At 36.1% G+C, this 20865-nt stretch overlaps 1 protein-coding gene across 2 annotated transcripts in view; it reads left to right on the top strand.

Moving 5' to 3' along the window:
• Positions 1 to 20865, top strand: part of LOC126968430 (electron transfer flavoprotein beta subunit lysine methyltransferase-like) — a 46186-nt gene that overhangs the window by 18279 nt on the left and 7042 nt on the right. Inside the window, exons 1-2 of one of the 2 annotated variants that reach the window (XM_050813463.1) lie at positions 5826 to 5950; positions 10828 to 11018. In XM_050813463.1, coding sequence (XP_050669420.1) covers positions 10834 to 11018 — 185 coding nt within the window. In that variant the 5' untranslated portion in view covers positions 5826 to 5950; positions 10828 to 10833. Of the gene's footprint in view, positions 1 to 5825; positions 5951 to 10827; positions 11019 to 20865 lie in introns of those variants that run through there. The other variant, XM_050813462.1, reaches the window with a different exon arrangement.

Here is a 20865-nt window from a genome sequence, read left to right as displayed (position 1 = left end):
TATTTTATATTCTCAGTCCATATAATATATAATTCTCCTGCCCATGTGTATGTAAGTGAACTTCTTCTAACGGCTGGACCAATTTTTCAAATTTAAGAGGTGTTTACATGACAATTGACAACGTCTGTCGGGTCCGCTAGTTTTTTTTTTATATATTTCTTGCCTTAAGTTATTTTATCATTTAAATAAAGTTTTATATCAGTTACAGTATAAATTGAAACAAATTAATTTCCTGTCACAGTAACACGAAGGTCTACTTATTGCCTTGTTAATTATTATTTTATTATGTATGTGCGTTAGTTGTTACGTTCACGTTCACTTCAATTAACATACTACGCATGCGTATTGTGTATCAACAATCGATTATTGATAATTACCATTGATACACACAGCCTGTCCGAATACATTAAAACTATGACATTTCTTAGTATGGTTTTACTGTTTGCAGAAGTAAGGTAATAGTTATTTATGCAACTGTTGTGTAATAGGGGGTATTAAAACACGAATGTGGATTTATCACATGAGTGTTTTAATACCTAATTATCAACAGTTGTATACAAGATTTAATCTACACTACACCCAGAATATGAATACTCTTAAAGATTCTGAAACAGTTAGCTTACTGCTAGCATTAAAACAGCCGGTCCTAGTAGTAACCTTATACCGTCCATTACTGATTATATACAAATAAACTAAGTATTAATGAAATAATTATTTTACATTTTGTATAGTGCAATTATTAAAATTCACTTGAATATTATGTTCTTTTGCAGCGTTTTCAAATATCTGGCGGTGTGCTGTCAAAACTTGAATCGCTCATTTTTTGTAAACAAAACAATAAAAATATCGAAGAAAAATGGCGGGGTTTCGAATAAACTTCTTTTTTTTAGGGCACGCTACGTTGTAGTAGTGTAGGAGGCGCGTAAACGAATGTGTTATTTTTTTGAAATTCATACAGATACCACAAATTCAATGAAATGAAGTATTATAAAATCTTTACTACATTGTAGCATTATTACGAAATACAAATTTTTCCGAGTGCTATGAATACTAATTAGTTTAGAGTCGGGTCATTGAACCACAACCATTCATTGGCCACGAATGTTAATGGTCTTATTCGGAGTCCCTGTTTTCTAAATCATCCAAGGTCGCTATTGAGTTATAAATATAAAAATAACTTTAAACCTTAGATGATTTATACGTCTAGACTCTACATTTTTTTTCATGAAAATAAGGGTCGAGATGAGCAGGACGTTCAGCTGATGGTAATTGATACGCCCTATCCATTACAATGCAGTTCCGCTCAGGTATTGAAATACCCAAGAATTCTGAGCGGCACTACAACTGCGCTCGTCACCTTGAGACATAAGATGTTAAGTCTTATTTGCCCAGTAATTCCACTAGTTACGGCGCCCTTCGGACCGAAACACAGTAATGCTTACACATTACTGCTTCACGGCAGAAATAGGCAATGTTGTGGTACCCATAATCTAGCCGGCATACTGTGCAAAGGAGCCTCCCACTGGTAGATACACTATAACAGCTGTGAAAACAAAAAAATAATAATTTAGAACTAACCTTAAACTAAACTTTAGGACTTATTTAGGACTGATAGGCGATCTCAGCAGCACACGTGTCGGTTGTCATATTGACGGAGTCTGTTTAAATAATATCAGATACGCAGATGACATGGTGCTGTTGAGTGCTTCTGTCTGTGGCTTGAGGAAACTGATGGGGATATGTGAAAACTATGCCGACCAGTCATGGTCTGATCTATAACGTAAAAAAGAGCGAGTGCATGATCTTTCAGGCGAAGGGGAAACCACTCCCATCCCTTATTCCGACAGTCAAATTGTATGGGGCACCACTGAAGAGAGTGGATAAATTGAAATACCTAGGGCATGTGGTTACCTTTGACCTGAAGGATGATGCAGATATCGAGAGGGAGCGCAGGGCATTGTCTGTTAGGGCGAATATGATCATCCGATTTGCTCGCTGTACCGTGCCAGTAAAAATTACACTCTTCAAAGCTTACTGCACTTCATTTTACACGAGCAGTCTGTGGGTCGCAGCGCGTCGGGGATTTTTGCTGAGGCACACGTAGATTGTTTTTACACGACTATGCGTTAGCGGTGTATGTCCCTGTTGCGTAGGGTCCGGGCTAGCCCCAATGGTATTCTGAGGGCATTTTCTCACAGGTTCGATTGTCAGTACCTGAACCATTGCTGTTTGATACATCTGCTGACAAGTCGGTCCTGTCCTAGATTAGGAACTAGGAAGGTTTAGACTTTAAGATATCTTGTACTAACACTAGGCTTTAAGTTACATTGTTACTAACACATTATGATCCTTTGTTGGTCGAAATAAATAATTTATTATTATTATAACCTCTATTTTGTCCAATGCACGCACACTAGCACAAAATGTCATACAAATCGCGAGTGTAAGACGTAGCTCACGCACACAAAACTAATATTCCTGGCCTGTTTTTATCGGTTCTCTTACAGCAAGAGACTCTACAGATAGAGTCTATGAGAGAATACGTCTAGAGGCGTATAAATTATCTGAGCTTAAAACCATGATTAAAATAGATCGCTTGAGGAAAAAAACTTCCTAAAAATACATTTGGAATAACCAAGCATTCTTATTAAATGCAAATTGATAAGGAAAAAAATATTCCAGATTGCATTGCGTCACATTGACGTAACGAAACCGAGCGACTTGATTGGTTGACGAGGTAGGCGTGCGCACGTGATAGATAAAATTATCTAGAGATGTGATTTTTGTTGCTACTTGCTACGGTTAAAAGTTCGTTTAAAAATAGACGAATTATGACCGCCCAAAGAACATTAAAATTAATTGAACTTAAAGTATATGTGATGCGGAAAAAATTTAATCTTTTTTAAGAATGTCGTTGGACTGCGGGCACGAGACGGCGCCAGTTGGAATGGTGAAAGTTCTTAATCTTGTTATTTTTACAACATCAAACTGGTTGAAATTGGATTCAGAATGGGGGATAAATGGTAGAACACAAAATTCGTAATTAACGATGATTTCTTCACTATATATAATACTAGCTGACCCAGCAAACGTTGTATTGCCGATATTAAAATCACGATACAAAAGTAACTGTTGATCGTAGATAGGTAAAAATTTAAAGTTGTATGTATTTTTTAAAGCTGACTCATAATCAAACCTATTTAAAAAAAAATCTTGTGGACCACCCTTAACATTTAGGGGGATGAAAAATAGATGTTGTCCGATTCTCAGACCTACCCAATATGCACTCAAAATTTCATGAGAATCGGTCAAGCCATTTCGGAGGAGTTCAAAGTTTAACACCATGACACGAGAATTTTATATATTAGATATTAAATCCTTAGATAATTATACGTCTAGGTAGAGCCTTTTGCTGCTAGACAACCGATGAAAATAGGCCAGGTTTAATACTTTTGTGCGCATGACAAGCTATGTCTTACATTTGCGATTTGTAAAGCACTTTGTGTTAGTGTGCATGCATTGCTCAAAATAGAGGTTAACTTTTAATTTTTCCCAGCTGTCACAGTCTATCTAGACGGATAATAGATCTAAGGTTATAATATCTTAATTTTTATGAACTGTGGTCATATTATCTGTGACCTAAAGGTCGTTCTATAACTTCTAGCTTATAAAAATAGGTACCTACTTATTTTTGTACTGTCAACTACACCTTATTTTTCATCATAATCTATACATATAAATAAAATTGGAGTGTCTGTAATGTTGAAATAACCGTTTTTTACTACATGGATATGAATACATGTACATACACCAAATTATTTTTTTTTTTAAATTTTGTCTGTCTAGACGTTTGTTCCGGCTAATCTCCGAAATGGCTAGACCGATTTTGTCGCGACTTTGATTGGCAGGTAGCTAATGTAATAAGGAGTAACTTAGGCTACGTTTATTTTAGAAAAAATCTTTTATTTTAGAAAGATAAAGTAATGTTGCAATGTCCAAGAAACGGCCTAACTCTAAAAATAATTTATATGGCAAATCGACGTTTGTCGGGTTAGATAGTTTTTACTAAGTACCAAATCCATACCGTGGCGCCGTATACCATATCTTTGCAGTAGATATCTACCTACAACTACAAGCATTATATTTTGTGTGTAAGTTTCAAGGATGCCTTATACTAAAATTTTAATCCTATGTGGTCCTAGTATTATTTATTTCCTAGCAAAATTACAGGAATATTGTGACTTAACATGGAGGACAACGAAAATTCGACTACTGCTTCATCTCCTTGATGTAAATGATGTCTTGATGTAAACCTTTAAGTAGAATTCACGTCACTGTTGAGTTATTTCGAGGTTATCTTTTATGTATGTGTCGAAGAGACATTGTCAAACCCGTGATATTACAATTTCACTAGTGATATTATAATTACACGGTAGATTATCAATCGACTTCATTTATATTATATTTATTTTATTTTTTATTATAAGGGAATGATATTTTGACAATTTTCCTAGTTATTAGTTTTAGTTATACATGAGTGTAATCAACTAATTGTTATCTAGGTGAATAGGATATTGTTCGCTAGTAGGTCCCAAAAATAAATTTACACTGTTTGTCACAACGCACGAGCCGAGTGTAGCGTGCCGCGGCAGCGGCCGGTGAGTAACAGATGCCCAGAATCGAATCCGCCTTTGTTCACTACAATTTCAACAGTAATTTTACAAAACTTACTTAAATATGTCACTAAGATCAGGCTGTTAAATTGTAAGAAATAAAGTCGATTGACAATCTACCGTTATATTATAATATCCATAGTGGAATTGTATTATCCGCATAAAAGCTTCGCTTCAAAATCTATAAAATTAAAGACAGTTAAAAAAATCTCCTAGGCCCTTTGTAGTAATATAAACCCACGTCGCGACGCTAGTAGTGCTGGCGTTGCGTAATGATGTCGCTTCATTGTGTGTCTTCTGCCGCATTTATCACGGGGAGTCTTCCGAACAGCTGTTTTACCTGAGTCCTGCCATCGAATTCCACCTTCGCTCGACAGAGCGAAGGTGGAATTCGATCTATGGCGTGTCCGCCATAGATAAGAATATCATCCCCACCATCTGAGTGTGTTGCGGTCCTGCACAGTGGGGTTTTCATGGAAATTTCTGCCACGTACCACAATGCGGTGTTTCCGGGACGATACGACATAGGTTACATGTCATACCTTCAAAAAAAGCGTGTACACCTTCCTTAAACGCCGGCAACGCTCCTGTGATTTCTCTGGTGTTACAAGAGAATCTGGGCGTTCGGGCGTACGCTCGTTTGTCCTTCTTTTCCATAAAAAAAGTCTGCAGTTGATAAAACTCCTACTTCATATATTTTATTACAATAAGATGATTAAAAATCATTTCTTTTATATGAGGTAAGTATATCTAAACATTAGACGTGCCATTATTACAAAAACCTTACTCGTAATGTTATGGTAAATGGTTTTCCTGTTGGAACCACTGTTTAGGTGTTAGTTTCGACAATTTCCTCTTTGTAACATGAGATAGTCAGCAGGACCAAATATCTGGTTATTCCGCAGTAGGTTCTGTATCATCTGATAACAAACGTTCATTGAAACGTTATCAGGGGCCGCCTCTCCGCGTCGCAGTGAGGCGACATCTCGAGTTGGTACACATAACAGCGTCATTGTACGAGATACCCACTATTTTGATAAAATGTTTTAGTAATTAATAAATTGATATGAAAGCAAATACGCATGGAGCTCGCGCCTTTCAGCTATAAATCTGGCATCGGCAATTAACGCCTGGTTTGTTAGAACAACTATTGTTATTGTTGCAGCTTCCAGCATAGAGGAGGTTTTTAGCCTCAGATTTCAATCAATACGCTAGTTACAGTGTCGCTCAATTGGTCTGTCTAGCGAAAGACAGTGGAGGACCCTCGGGTAAAATCTGTGGGGAAATTTTTGTAAGCTGTACTTTTTTTGAATTTGTTTTTGAAGTTATACTTCTTTAGGCGCGTTATGATTAAATGATGAGAGTGAAACTTTAAGAACTTATTTTCTCACGTTTGTGACATTCGTTATTTTAATTTTGGTTTCTTCGTCCATTATTAGAACAAGCAAAGGGTTGAAACCCTTACAGCCGTATTCGTTATTTAATAATTAATTGTAAAGGCCATCTTTGCAAGATTTTTACAATATTGTTCTTACTACAAATTTAGAATAGCAGGAGGAATAAATATTTTAAGGATTTTTGCAATGCAACGCCAAAGAAATGTAACTTCTTGCGTGCATACATAAGTACACACACTTTTTTTTTTATAGAAAAGCAGGACAGACAAGCAGATGTGTCACCAGGTGGAAGTGATCACTACACTCTCTTGCAACACTAGAATCACAGGTTGCCGGCCTTTAAGTTATTAAGGTAAATTTCTTCAAAAGTGATGATTCGTTGGTTCGCGTTCTAAGTTTATCTAAAAACATTCGTAGGAGTGGAGAGGATCTAGATTAAACTCTTAGACTATTTATACGTTTAGGTAGAGTCTCTTGGTGTTAAAAAACCGATAAAAACATGCCAGCAATATTAGTTTAGTGTGCGTGACAAGCTGCGTCTTACACTCGCGATTTGTATGATACTTGGTGTTAGTGTGCGTGAATTGCTCAAAATACAGGTTAGCCTATCCAGCTATTACAGCATAGTCTAGCTAGACGAATAAATGATCTAAGATTAAGACTCTGGTGTCTGGTGGTTATAACCGGGTAACTCTGCAAAGAATCAAGGATACGCTCTCTCACCAACAACCTACACAGCACCCGATGGATAAATGTCTCAAGCTGTAGACAGTCAAAGGAGGCGATACCTGCACTGTCGTCCAAACTGACACGTAGACTTATCAGCCTCAACAGACATGACATCCGTATAATGGTGGGCACCCTAACGGGTCACACATCACTAAACAAACACCTTTTCACAATCGGCGTAACGGACAGTCCTAAGTGCAGAGGCTGTCTGGCCGAAGATGAAACGGTCGCTCACGTAATCCTGGAATGTGCGGGGGTGGCCAATCAACGGGCAAAACCTTAACCAATACGAGGTCGCTCCAGGAAGTCTGCGAACACCCCAGGAATGCTCTGAACTTCTGGGAGGAGCTGGGCTGGTTGGAGTAACTGGCCATTACTGCACGCAAAATGGACCCATGCTAGTGGTCTAATTGCGGAAACAGGAGCCCCTGGCCTATACCATACCATACCAAGACTCTGGTGTTTTGTAATAATAAAAATTTATATTGTAAAAGATTGTATAAGTGCTGTAGAAGTGATCATTTTGCAGAAGCGTGATATCGTTGTATGAATAATTGTTTTTGCAGCTACCAGCATAGAAGAGGTTCAATAAATGTATTTTCCTAATCTAAAAAAAAGAAAAACGCATTCGACACGGAGAGTGTTCCGAAGAGCTGTTTGCTCTGATTCCCGGCGCTGAATTGGGATATTACATCATTACATCCTCACCATTTGTAATATGTGGCGTTCGTTCACGTTCCTTAGATTTTCAAGCAGCTTCTTATAAAAAGTGGCCAAGTGCGAGTCTCACTCTCACATGAAGGGTTCCGTAGCAGCAAGTAACATAATATAAAAGTTCTTGTAGGTTTACGATTTATGACTTATTAAAAATACTGCTAACTAGATTTCGTTCAAACCATTTTCGGTGGAAGTTTGCATGGTAATGTATAGCATTTATTTATTTAGTTTTATCATTCTCTTATTTTACAAGTTACTGGGGAAGGACACATTTTACCACTTTTGACCGCGCAAACTACACTGGCCTTCAAAAGTAAGTATCACACTTTTAAAATTGGGATAACGTTTTAAGTTCACAAGATATACTTTCGAAATAAAAAGGGCTCTAAAGAGAATTTAATTTTGTACATAAAAACTTTATAGTCGGTAACCTTCTTTTAAGAATTGGCTGAAAAAAAACTTCAAAAACAAAACCATTCCTTTTTCAAAGTGGACGTTTCCGAATTACAATTTTACCATTCACATTTTTCTTTCTGTTTTAATTTTTTTTCAAGATCGATGGGTCTTGTTTTAAAAATGTATGCTAAAAAGCACATAACATTTATTTATCATGCCTCTTTCAGTTGAAGAATGTGCTAGGATCATGGCTTTTCTGGAACTAGGCATCAGTATGCGTCGCACTGCAAGAATGGTGGGTGTGACGGTACGAACGGTCCAGAAGGTAATGCGAAGGTACGAAGAGACTGGACACCATCTGAGGAGACCTTGTAATGGGAGACCCAGGTGTACCAGTGCCCGAGAAGATCGTTATATTATTTCCACTGTGTTAAGAAATCGCCACCAAAATGCAGTTGAAGTCCAGCAACAGCTACTTTACACCCGGAGGGACTACATTAGTGACAGTACAGTGAGAAGAAGACTTGCTGAAGCAAATTTGAAACCCCGAAGACCAGCGAGTGGCCCAAAACTCGAGAGACAGCATCGAGTAGCGAGACTGCGATTCGCCCGTGAACACATGCAGTGGGATGAAGAAGAATGGTCAAGAATTTTGTTTGCAGATGAGTCTCGATTCTCCCTTTACACTTCTGATGGAAGGCGAAGTGTTTACAGGCGACCTGGTGAGCGATACCTTCAAGCCTGCATCTCAGAAAGAGTCCAATACGATGGAGGCAGTGTACATGTATGGGCTGGCATATATTCAGAAGGTCGCACAGAGCTAGTAGCCATAGAAAATGACACCCTCACTGGGCAAATATATGCTCAAGAGATTCTCAATGAGTATGCAGGGCCGTATTTAGCAAATATGGGTGATGGATCGATGCTGATGCATGATAATGCCCGGCCACACACGGCTCATATCGTACAAGAGTATATTCAGGAGGTCGGTATCAGCGTGATGGCTTGGCCATCAAGAAGTCCTGATCAGAACCCGATTGAGCACGCCTGGGATGAGCTTGGGAGGCTAGTCAGAAATCGCAGACCACCACCTACTACCCTCAGGGCACTAAAGCAGGCCCTGGTAGAAGAATGGGAGAATATTCCCCAACATCGGCTCCGAAACCTAGTGTTCAGTATGCCAAACCGGCTCGAACCTGTAATCAGAGCTCGAGGAGGCAATACCAGTTATTAAAAATTAAATAACATGTAATACATTTTAGTTGAATTTTTTTACACTAAACTAAAAATGTCTATTTTCATTGTTTTATCTTTTTTAAGTTAAAAATGTTACTAATGTATAATTTTAGTTTCTAAAAATTAAAGCCTATAAAATTTGCAACAAAACGTTTTTAATCTTAAATCTCTACCTTCTATAGTTAAGAAAAAAAATTAATTTGAAAAGTGTGATACTTACTTTTGCAGGCCAGTGTATTACGTTTAGTAAAAAAGTATATTACAAACCTCAATATCATTTTTGAAGACCTGTCCATACATCGGTTTGATAAAAAAAAATTATGAGTTTCAGTTCTAAGTATGGGGAAACCCCTAAAATTTATGTTTTTTTTTATTTTTCTGCTAAAATCTTAATGCGGTTCACAGAATACATCTATGTACTAAGTTTCAACACTATAGTTCTTATAGTTTCAGAGAAAACATTTTGTATTATTTATTCAATTTTAAATGGTCATACGCACGTGGTATTTCAAATTGGGTATACAAAAACTTGATGAAGACTTCGTCTGTTTAATGGAACTGTTATGTGAAGCACACACTATGATTGAGTTGGTGCTATAGAATTTAAGTTTAAATAGGAATCAGTAAAAACTGAATTTATTTTATAACAAAACAAAGATACTACAGTATTATGAAATTAAAGAATATTAGTGGAAGAGATATGGTCGTTGTATCATTGATGTTATAGTGTTATACCTACTCATAACTTAAAAAGAGAAGAAGAAACAAAGAAATATCTAGATGACGATGACCGTGAAAAAGTTTTTTTTCACAATGATGAAGCCTGACTAGACTGGATTTCCGGCACCGAAGGCCGTCAACGCTCCTGTGATTCCTCTGGTGTTGCAAGAGATTGTGGGCGGCGGTGATCACTTAACACCAGGTGACCCGTACGCTCGTTTGTCCTCCTATTCCATAAAAATAAAAAAAATAAGTAAATGAAATAAATATATATATAGGTGTAAGTTAAATAGCTAGTGTTGCCATAAATATTGAAACAAAGAAAAAAATATTTGTATTGCAAATAACATTTATTACTTTTACAGTGTGTAAGTTTAAAACATAAATATAAAACAATTTAAAAAATATGAAAATGCTTATTCGAAGTGTTCTCCATTGGCTGCAATACAGTCCTTTAAACGTTGAGGCCAGTTATCAATAGAAGCACGCACTCTTTCCATGGGAAAATTCTTTACTGCCATTCGTACGGATTGTTTTAGGGACTCCAAATTATCATGGCGTTTAGAGAAAGCCGTACTCTCTGAAACTGACCATAAATAATATTCCAGCGGATTAAGATCGGGACTAGACGACTGATGTGGTCCGAAACGTTCGTTTCTAAACAAGACTGCATGGACCGAGCTTTATGATACCTTTCTAATATTTATTCTTATATTTTGAGTAGTTTAACATATTCATTATCTTTTTCTTATCTTGTTAAACCTTATTTCACACGTTGTTCTCATTACCATGTTAAGCTTGCTCAATAGGTATAAAAACTAGGGCATTTTTGTAATTCTCCTCATTAAATTCACGGTAAGATTCTAATTATGCACCTCCACCAACATGCTCTCAAAAATCTATATCTAACACATCACTGTAGGTGTTTTAATCGTAAAGGTTTATTATTTGTCTTATAGTTACAGATGTTGAATGAATTTAGAGCACTGTTCATGAAGCACACCGTTGTCACTCGAAATCACCTCACTCCGGAGCTAGCACTGCGACTAATCACCTCTGCGTCGCCTCTGTGGTCATCACCTGCGGAGAATTCACCCTTCGTGGACCCTTACTGGGCCTTCTATTGGCCGGGAGGACAGGCGGTTGCTAGGTAAGTAATTCAGACTTATTTAGAACGATGACTTTTTACGCAAAAAACCACCACCCGAGACATTGGGTTCCTTGCGTCGTAGTCCTCTCTTACTCTTATTAAACCATCAAAGGTGTTTCCGGGACGATACGACATGGGTACCTTCAAAAATAGCGCGTACACCTTTCTACCCAATCCGGATCCCAAAAATAACAATGATCGTAACTAGAATAAGATTAATAATTTAGATTGTATAAAAATACCCAATTATTTTCATACTTTTTAGTGCACATTATATCTATTGTTTTGGAGTAGGGTGTTTTTGAAGGCGGTTGTTTTTTTTTCATTTCAGCCGGAAGATGTTCACTGCTGGACATAGGCCTTCCCCAAAGATATCCAAGACGATTGATCCTGCGCTGCCCTTATTCAACCTATTCCGACAATCTTGACCAGATCATCGGTCCATTTTGTGGGGGACCTACCAACACTACGTCTTCCGGTACTTCAGTTTCGCTACCAACTGGGCTATGTCACTAACTTTGGTTCTCCTAAGGATTTCCTCTTTTCTGATTCGATATCGCAGGGATGCTCCGAGCCTAACCCCCTCCAATTGCCCTCTGAGCGACCATAATTCATCGTAACATTATTTTTATTATCACAATATTAATGTTTAATCATTAGCTAATTTTAACAGTCAATATAACCAAGTCACGTTGTAGTAAACAGTTTAACTCTGATTAATATTCAAGTGGTGTAGACACAGGCTCACACAGGGAAGAACCCCGTATCACTTTACAGGTATTTGTACCTACTTATTAAGGAAAATTAATTAATATTACATGTTATTACGAAAACTTGTGTTAATTTCCGATAATTGCAGTACAATTACTATTACGAAATATTCTGCTGAGAATAAGAATAAGCATGATTTGCTCACCCCGAAAATTTCAAAACAATGTTAATTTTTACCAAATAATCAATGTAATATTCCCGTTTGAAGTATTTTGCGAAAATAAATTAAAATATATGGTATCCAGTGTACCGCAAAGCATGGTCGGTAAGAAAAACCTCAATACCTTCTTAATTATTTGAGCTAGCTTTATGAAAAGAAGATTGTAGTGAAGACATAATAATAGATATGTTCAAATTAAACATTATATAGACATTAGTCTAAATAATGTTTAATTTGAACAATTTCGAATGTGCTACGTCATAAAATACAATATGTATTGTACATATAGATGTACAACACATATAGATGTACAATACATATAGATGTACAATACATATTCATAGGAATTAAATGTAGCCACATACTTGTTGTAACATTTGATGACGATATACAAAACATGAAAAAAAACGGTGCACTAGTTACGTCAAAAAGTAGACTTTTAATTTTGAGCAAATATTAACATGCTGTACATTGTACAATCGGGTCACGAGGTCACTGGGCCAACACTCAATGATTCAATGAACTTGAATCTTTGCACATCAAAATGCGATGTTGCCACACCGCGTGCTTCAAGTTCAAGGATGCTGGTCGTTTGTCGGATAGAACACAAGCGATGTTGCCTGTTCGCTTCTAGCGGTGACTTCAAACGTGTCGGACCGTCCTAAAGTGAAAGATCGCGGACGGGCTTAGGGTAGGGCGCAACCTATCGATAAATAGCTTCTTTTAAAGGAAATAATACCAGATTCAAAAAGCTATTTAACTTTAAATACTTAGCGCACAGTGTTTCTAGAAATATCGTAAAAAACCTTAAAACACTAGGCTTACTAAATTAATTAACATATAATTTTTACATATTTTAGTACTTATTTTGTATTGCCACTACTACTGTTACCACAGTTACGGTTCGGAATGCTTTTCACTATATTTCTGAGTCAAAGCAGATAATTATTCTTCCATTCTTCTATTAGTGCTTCTTTTTCAGTCCAAAAAGCGTTTATGGGGCTAATTTAATTGAACTATTGAAAAATTTAAGTTACTTTGCTGATAAAAATGCGGACAGAATTGGCTCCAAATCAAATACATCGCCTTTGTAGTCATGTTGTAAAATCTAAATTTTGATAAGTGATTTGATTTGAAACTGTTCGCTTTCAAACTCAGCCGGATTATACTTCGTCCTCCATCGCGATACTGTAATTATTACTATTTCGAACTTATGTCAAATCACAGTACGTGTCATACTAAACTTAATTTCAATATTTAACGTAGGCAGTCTTATTACGTAGTATTTACATCCTCTTTGATTGTAAACAATAATCTATATATATAAAAATGAATTGCTGTTCGTTAGTCTCGCTACAACTCGAGAACGGCTGGACCGATTTGGCTAATTTTGGTATTGAATTATTTGTCGAAGTCCAGAGAAGGTTTAAAATGTGAATAAATAGGAAAAATGCTGCTAAATTAAATAAAAACAACAAATTTGTTTTTCCTTTGATGTGTCCATACATAATTTGTATGAGAGAATTTATTGACGCACGGTTTGACAGTTCTGCTGTGAAACAATTTTATTACGACAGCAGGGTGCATATTTCACGAAGTAATTTTTGATGTTATGATATATTATTGACAAATTCATATAAAAACATTATTTCATTTATTATATACAGAACAACCTCTGTCGGGTCAGCTAGTAATTAATATAAAAACAAGATGGGGTCATCTTGTTTTTATAATAATTGTGTTGTATATTATACCTATTATCAGAAGTGATACTGTTATCACCATGGAAATATTCGTTCCAAGAAGGATAAATGATACTCAAAGTATTACACAGTTTCCTTATTAATAAAACTCGAATTAAATAAACAGGAAATACGAAGTCTTCAAGTTAACTAATTTTTACCGCGTAGTCTGCGGCGTGATTATTTTTGATGTAAAACTTCTTTAGGCGTGACTTGGGGGGTCGATTTTGGTTTTCTTTCATTTCGTTAGATCATAGATTGTTCTTTTTATTTAAAAGTATTTCACACATATTTTCGTATACAGTATTCACCTTATGAGGTAGGTAATAGGTTATCACGGGCTACTATCCCCAACTCGACGACTATGGCGGGCCTATTTTGCGTGGTGAGGTGGGCGGCTAATCTTGCCATCCCAGCTCTTCAAGGTAGTTAATCAAACCTCTGATGTCACCCATGACCTCGGGGAGAATCCTCGGTGGCCCCAAGTGTTTGGCCCGGTAAGTGGCCCCACTCCTACACTCCAGAATGATGTGTGCGGCCGTCTCTTCTGCCTCCATACAGGCTCTGCACAGCAGGCTGTCGGTGACACCTATACTAAACAGATGTTTGTTAAAAGGGCCGTGGTTTACTTATGAGTGATAATGCAATAAAATCTTTGTAACATCGCACATCCCAAGAACAATAGCTGTTTTATTACAGCAAGTGTTAGATGCTTGTTTGCGTGGCATCTTGACACACAATGGTATCTTTCAAATATTGTAACATACGCTTCGTATTATTTTACATTGAAATTAATAAAATACAAAATAACTACTGATGATATGCAATCCCAGTGCCTTTCTTATTTCTTGTAGTATTATATTTACAAAGTTTTCTCCACAACCCGGCATTTTAGTTTCAATTATTACCAAAGTTTAACAGAACATGTGACACGTAACGTCACACATCGTTTGAGACTGGCTCGAGTACGCCCTCTTGGGCGTAGTATTAGTTGCCGCACTTAGACTACGCCTGCGGTATCTAGTTGGAGCGCAGCGGAAACCAATCCTTAATCTAACATAGTATAATTATTACTGTAATATTGTAATAACCACTGGTGAACCTTAATAAATAAAATAAAAAAGATATCTTATGAGTTAAGGGATGTACCATAGATTGGGGTTATTTACTTCTTTTATAATTAAGTATTCATTGTTATCAGCTGTCGCTTCTAGTATTTACATCCTCTTTCTTGAGAAGTCATTGATAATATTTCCGGTACACCGTACACGATACTTATTTAGTGATTATATTGTTTATTTTTAGGAAGGTAATGTTTTCTTCTCTATTTTTATTGTGCGTGATAGATTGCTGTTAGTAATTAAAAATTATATAAGTTGAGAGTCTTGAGAGATTCCCTAGCCAATTGCTTCCGCATTCTGTTCCCTCTGCATTATTTGTAAACAGTTATTTTCCTTGCTCTTCCAGGCATTTATTTGTTATTTGTACCTACATTCATACCCGGAATATATCTATTAATATTATTCGTGCAAAGGTTTTTTTAATAGCCTATCGGATCCCTCTGCTGGGCAAAGGCCAGCTACTCCACTCCGTATGTATATATAAATATATAACTTATTAACAATTGTTGAATTATACATATTCGAGTGCTGTATGTTTGTTCGAAAAAAAATTTGCGAATTCAATAAACAGGAAAACGCTTCTCTTTTCCCATCCAGGGACCCCACCAAACTACAAGTACCTTGCTGTAGAACTACATTATTTCAGAGAAACTGTTTTTGTATGTGCATAAAAATAATAAGAGAGGTATCGTCAAATAGGAATTTCTCATCTAAATTGAAAATATACCTTAGTAAAAACTGCTTATATCATTAGACGAATATTTTCAACTAGAAACTTGTCTATATACTATATAATACTGGTACTAATCTTTTGTTAAATTGATATTATTGTTACTAATGATTTAGAAATGTATTTTATAAAATTTGCACATCATAAATGTGGCAAACATGTACTTTATAATATTTATGTAACATCAATCTAACATGTTTATGCAAATAAAAACTTTGACTTTGATTAATCTCGGTGCTGTTCCAGCTCCGACCAGGTTTTATTTTAGACATCCAGATCGTCACGCCATCGTTTTCGGGGTTTGCCTCGACGTCTTTGTCCGTCCTTAGACACCCAATGCGTAACGAACTGCGCTCAACGGTCTGCGTGCATCCTTCACATATGCCCAGCCCAGTTCCACTTAGCCTGGTGATTTACTCCCACATCAGCTTTGCTAGGTCTGGAGTTCAGTTAGCTTGCCCCTCAGGATACTGCGCTCCATAGCTCGCTGATATATCTGGAGTTTGGACTTCCGATTTTCGGGTTAGAGACCATGTCTGTGCACTAAAAGGCATAAAAGGCATTTATTTTCTCAAAATTGAATCCTTTAGAATTCTTTTTGATGTCATTTCTTATACTACTAGATACTACTACCGCTTCGGATACAAATGGCGCTCTGAGAGAGAAGAAGCGGCGCAAGAAACGCTCCCAGCATTCTATTTTTTTGCGCTCTTTTCAATAAAAATATACAATATTGTACAGTCATTTCTATCGCTATAAAATAATCACAATCTAGTCCCAGGCTGTCCGATCATTTAGATATTCAGCAGTGGAGTAATAAGGATTTACGACAGAGCCATGTTTTTATAAAACATTTAAATTTATTTATAGATAATGCCTGAACAGTGGCTGGGACTTTATTGTAGAAGTGTATACATTTACGCTTAAAGCTATTATGTATCTTATGAAGCCTACTAGAATTAGTTACAAGCAATCCCTTATTTCTAGTGTTATAATAATGAAAACACTATAAGTTAGGATGGGCAGGATGCAAAGTGTTTTTTCAATATTAATGTAACAAATTCAAATTCAAATAATCTTTATTCACTGTAAAACTTTGTAAGTTATTTAGTGCAAGTAGGCATTCAAATGAGTATAACGATATTCATTAACAATAAATTTAGAAACATTTATTACAAATATCTTTATCATTCAAATAATATTTCACATTATAATAGGCCTTAGAAGTTAATTTATTTTTTACGATACATTTAAATTTTTTAATTGATACCTAATATTTTAATATAATTTGGGAGTTTATTATAAAATATAACACAATCCACTTTAAAAGATTTAGCAATTTTACGGAGCCTAGCAGATGGAATTGCGAGTTTATGTTTATTTCGAGTTTTGACATTATGTACAAGACTATTCTTTTTAAATTGGCTGATATAGACGACCTGTATAGCCGAGTGGTTAGAGATCCTACCTACTAAGCTAGAGGTCCCGGGTTCGAATCCCGGTAGGAGCAAGCATTTATATGATGAATATCGATGTTTGTTTCCGAGTCATGGATGTTTAAATGTATTTATGTAAGTTTATGTGTATGGTTATATGAATTTATGTATGTTTAAGTAAGTATATTGTATTAAATATATCATTGTCTTGTAACCCATAACACAGGCTATATATGCTTACCTTGGGGCAAGATAATCTGTGTAAAAAGTGTGTCAATATGTTTATGAGCGTACAGGAGGTTCTCGTATATGTACTGGCAGTGTACTGACATAATATTAATGTAACTAAACTTTTCTGTCAATGAATCCCTTGAACGCATTTTATATACTGCTCGAATTGCCCTTTTCTGCAGCACAAATATGTTGTCAATATTTACCGGCTCTACACCATAATATAATTCCGTAGGACATGACACTATGTATAAGTAACTGTAATATCCGTATATAACCGTGTCAACATCTGTCAGCTACCTAATTTTTTTATCGCAAATACGTAGGTCACTCTAAAAGTTTTGCTTAACTTAAAAAAAACAACGTTATAACCAAAATATTATTTTTATTGCTTTTCAAAATACTCTTCTTTACATTTTAAACATTTTTTTTGAGGTGAAACATCTATAGCCGCACGTAAAACCGATTTCTGGCGTGGTGACGCATGCCGTGGCGACGCGTCGCCTTGTCACAGTAATACCGTCCTCAGAGGCAACATCGAATATAACTATTACCGAAGTCACTGATTAAACGAATTAAGTAGTCACGATTTGAAATAAATTCGCAATTTTTTGTATTCAATGAAAATAAATGTTTATTCAATAAATAGTCATCGTTATCTGGAAAAAAATCGTAATATTTTATTTTATCATTATGACATATTTAGTTCCTATCACAATATGTTCTTTTCTGCATATTACTTTTACAAAATAATGTCGATGTTTCACATCTGCCAGGCGTCCCGTGACGACTTTTTTTAGGTAGTCCATTATTTACTGACAAAAAATCGTTCTCCTTCAAGGTGGACCCTTATACAGGCAATTATAGGCCAATCCGCTTCTTAGCGCATGAAGTGCGTTTGAGAGTCATTTGAGATACGGAACAATACAGTGACTAAATGGCAACACATAAAAACAGGTCTTTTTTAAAACAGGAGGACCACAGATCAGAAGGAATGTTTTCTACGTGGTGATTGAAAGCTATCATTGCCTCTTCGGAATTGGTAAAAGTGAGACCTCTCAAAGCTTAGCTTAAAATCAAAGATGTTAATTGCTTAAAATCAAAAAAGTTAAGCTAAGCTAATACGTCCACTGCTGGATAAAGGCCTCCCCCAAAGATTTCCACGACGATATAATACTTATGAATACGGCTCATACCAATCCCCAATAGTCCTCAAATTGTCTAATAGGTAATCCACGGGTTTTCTTCAATTAGCCGCTTAACAGTAGCCACATTATTTTCGTTGACGGCAGTTGAAGATCGCCCTTCACGAAATTCGTGATGTAAAGAAACCCAACCACGCTCTAATTCAGCAAACCATCGCCTCACTCATAGAAATTTAAAATGATAATCAATTCCTGCCTTATCGAGGAGAGATGAAAAATTCAAAAAATTCATATTTTCGTAGATCAATTTCATAAAATTCATGAATTTCATAAATTATCAAAAATCTTATTTTACAAATTGAAAAATGGAATATTTTTATCAAATTAATGTATTGTCATCGTTCCTAGATAAATCTACGAAGTTTGAACCAAATATGGCCGTCAAAATCGCGCCAAAAGAGTCACTTCCACACAACAACAGCTAATAAAAAGCGTGTAAAAAAGGCGGGAAAACAAGACATCTTTGATAGGAATTACAAATGGTTGCGTTCCAAATAAAACACATTACACATTGTAACAACACCAGTGACTTAATTATGTATAGAAACGTAGAAAGGGATAGCAGAACATTCTTTAGAGAAAAAAAGGGACAGCGAGATATGAGTCATACTTGTAAACTGTAGAGGAATGTATACCTAAGTATTTGTATGAGGGGTGAGATCAAATGAGTCACTTCAGGAGAAATGTAATGAAATGCTTATCTGATGTTTGTTTTAATTTATTAACTTAAGAAAACTTAACGTGGCAACCACACCTCCGTTGTCTGTCCTACCTAAACACATACATATTACCTAAATGAAACAATGCATATGGTAGGCGGAAATGGGAGTATTTATTGCCAGACACACCAAATGGTTTGCCAGCAAATGTTTTAGAAAGCATTGAGAAAAAACCGGAAAAAGCAAAGTATTTATTAAACAAACAATTTTTAATGTAATTATGTACTTATATTATAAGGCGTGTTAATATAATTGGTATAAGAATTTAATATAATAATATAAGTAATTAAGAGCGATCTCGTCCCCACGGATAAACCTTACATGGTTTCTTGTGGGTGACTTTATATGTATTATCTCTGTAATACTTTTAATTGTGAACAATAAAGGAAAAAAAACATATTTAACTATTCATCTGTTACAAAACGGAAAGCTATTTACAGGTTACTTATTTAAATGGCTGTTCTCAGTTATTGGTTTAGCCTAAGCTAAAAATTTGTTTATACTTTATGCATTAACAACATGTTTTGTACGGGTCTGTAATTTACAAGAAGCCTGTTTAGTGTTACTAAGGCTGCAATCTATAGAGGGTTACCAAAATCACCGACATAGCCCAACTGAAGTGGCAGTGGGCAGGGCATATAGCTCAACGGGCAGATGGCCGGTATGGCAGAAAGGTCCTAGAATGGCGACTACGTACCGGAAGACGCTGTGTTAGTTAGTCCACCACAAGATGGACCGACGATCTGGTCAAATAGCCGGAATACATTGGATGAAGGCAGCGCAGGACCGACCACCGTGGAGATCTTTAGGGGAGGCCTTTGTCCAGCAGTGGACATCTTCCGGCTGATGATGATGATGAAAGTCTGAGCAAAGTCTAAGTAAACTCTATAGATATCAAGCTAAGAATGCTCCGCTGCAGTGAACTGGGCTTTGACTAATTTTCTTGTTAAGATATTATATTATAATACTAGCGGACGTACAGAGTTCACTAACATACACATGAACAGGAGAATTATATTATATGAACGGCATTGAGAATCTAAACCAATCCCAAATTCACTGGAACACACAAAAAAAATCATCTAAATCGGTCCAGCTGTTTAGGAGGTAGTTCAATTGTGAATCTACACCATTCTCGAATCCACCTGAAGACACACAGAAAGTTTCATTAAAATCGGCCCAACCGTTTAGGAGGAGTTCAATTACAACAGACGCACAAAAGAAATATATATGTATATTACTAGCTGAACTAGCAAACGTTGTATTGCCGATATTAAAATTGCGATACAAAAGTAACTGTTGATCGTAGAAGGGTGAAAATTTGAAGTTGTATGTATTTTTTAATGCTGACTCATAATCAAACAAATTTAAAAAAAAAATAAAAAATAAAAAATTGGTTTGGACCACCCTTAACCCGATTCTCAGACGTACCCAATATGCACTCAAAATTTCATGAGAATCGGTTAAACCGTTTCGAAGGAGTTTAACTACAAACACCGCGACATGAGAATTTTATATATTAGATAATCCTCCTAATATCTTCCCTGTCTTGGCGTGGGTCCGTGTAAAATGGGAAGTCGCTATGACAACTTAATGGCTGACAGGCATTGTTGAGAAAAAACCTTTAGTTGCAGATGCAACGGGCAACTACTAGTATTTTATAAACGTATATGTGGATTTTTGTAATGCACAGTCAATACTTATAAAAGTCTTGAGAGGGGCAAAAATATCA

The sequence above is a fragment of the Leptidea sinapis genome, chromosome 15 (genome assembly GCF_905404315.1).
Source record: "Leptidea sinapis chromosome 15, ilLepSina1.1, whole genome shotgun sequence".
In the NCBI taxonomy this organism is placed as follows: Eukaryota; Metazoa; Arthropoda; class Insecta; order Lepidoptera; family Pieridae; genus Leptidea; species Leptidea sinapis.
This window is presented reverse-complemented; position numbering and strand designations above follow the sequence as displayed.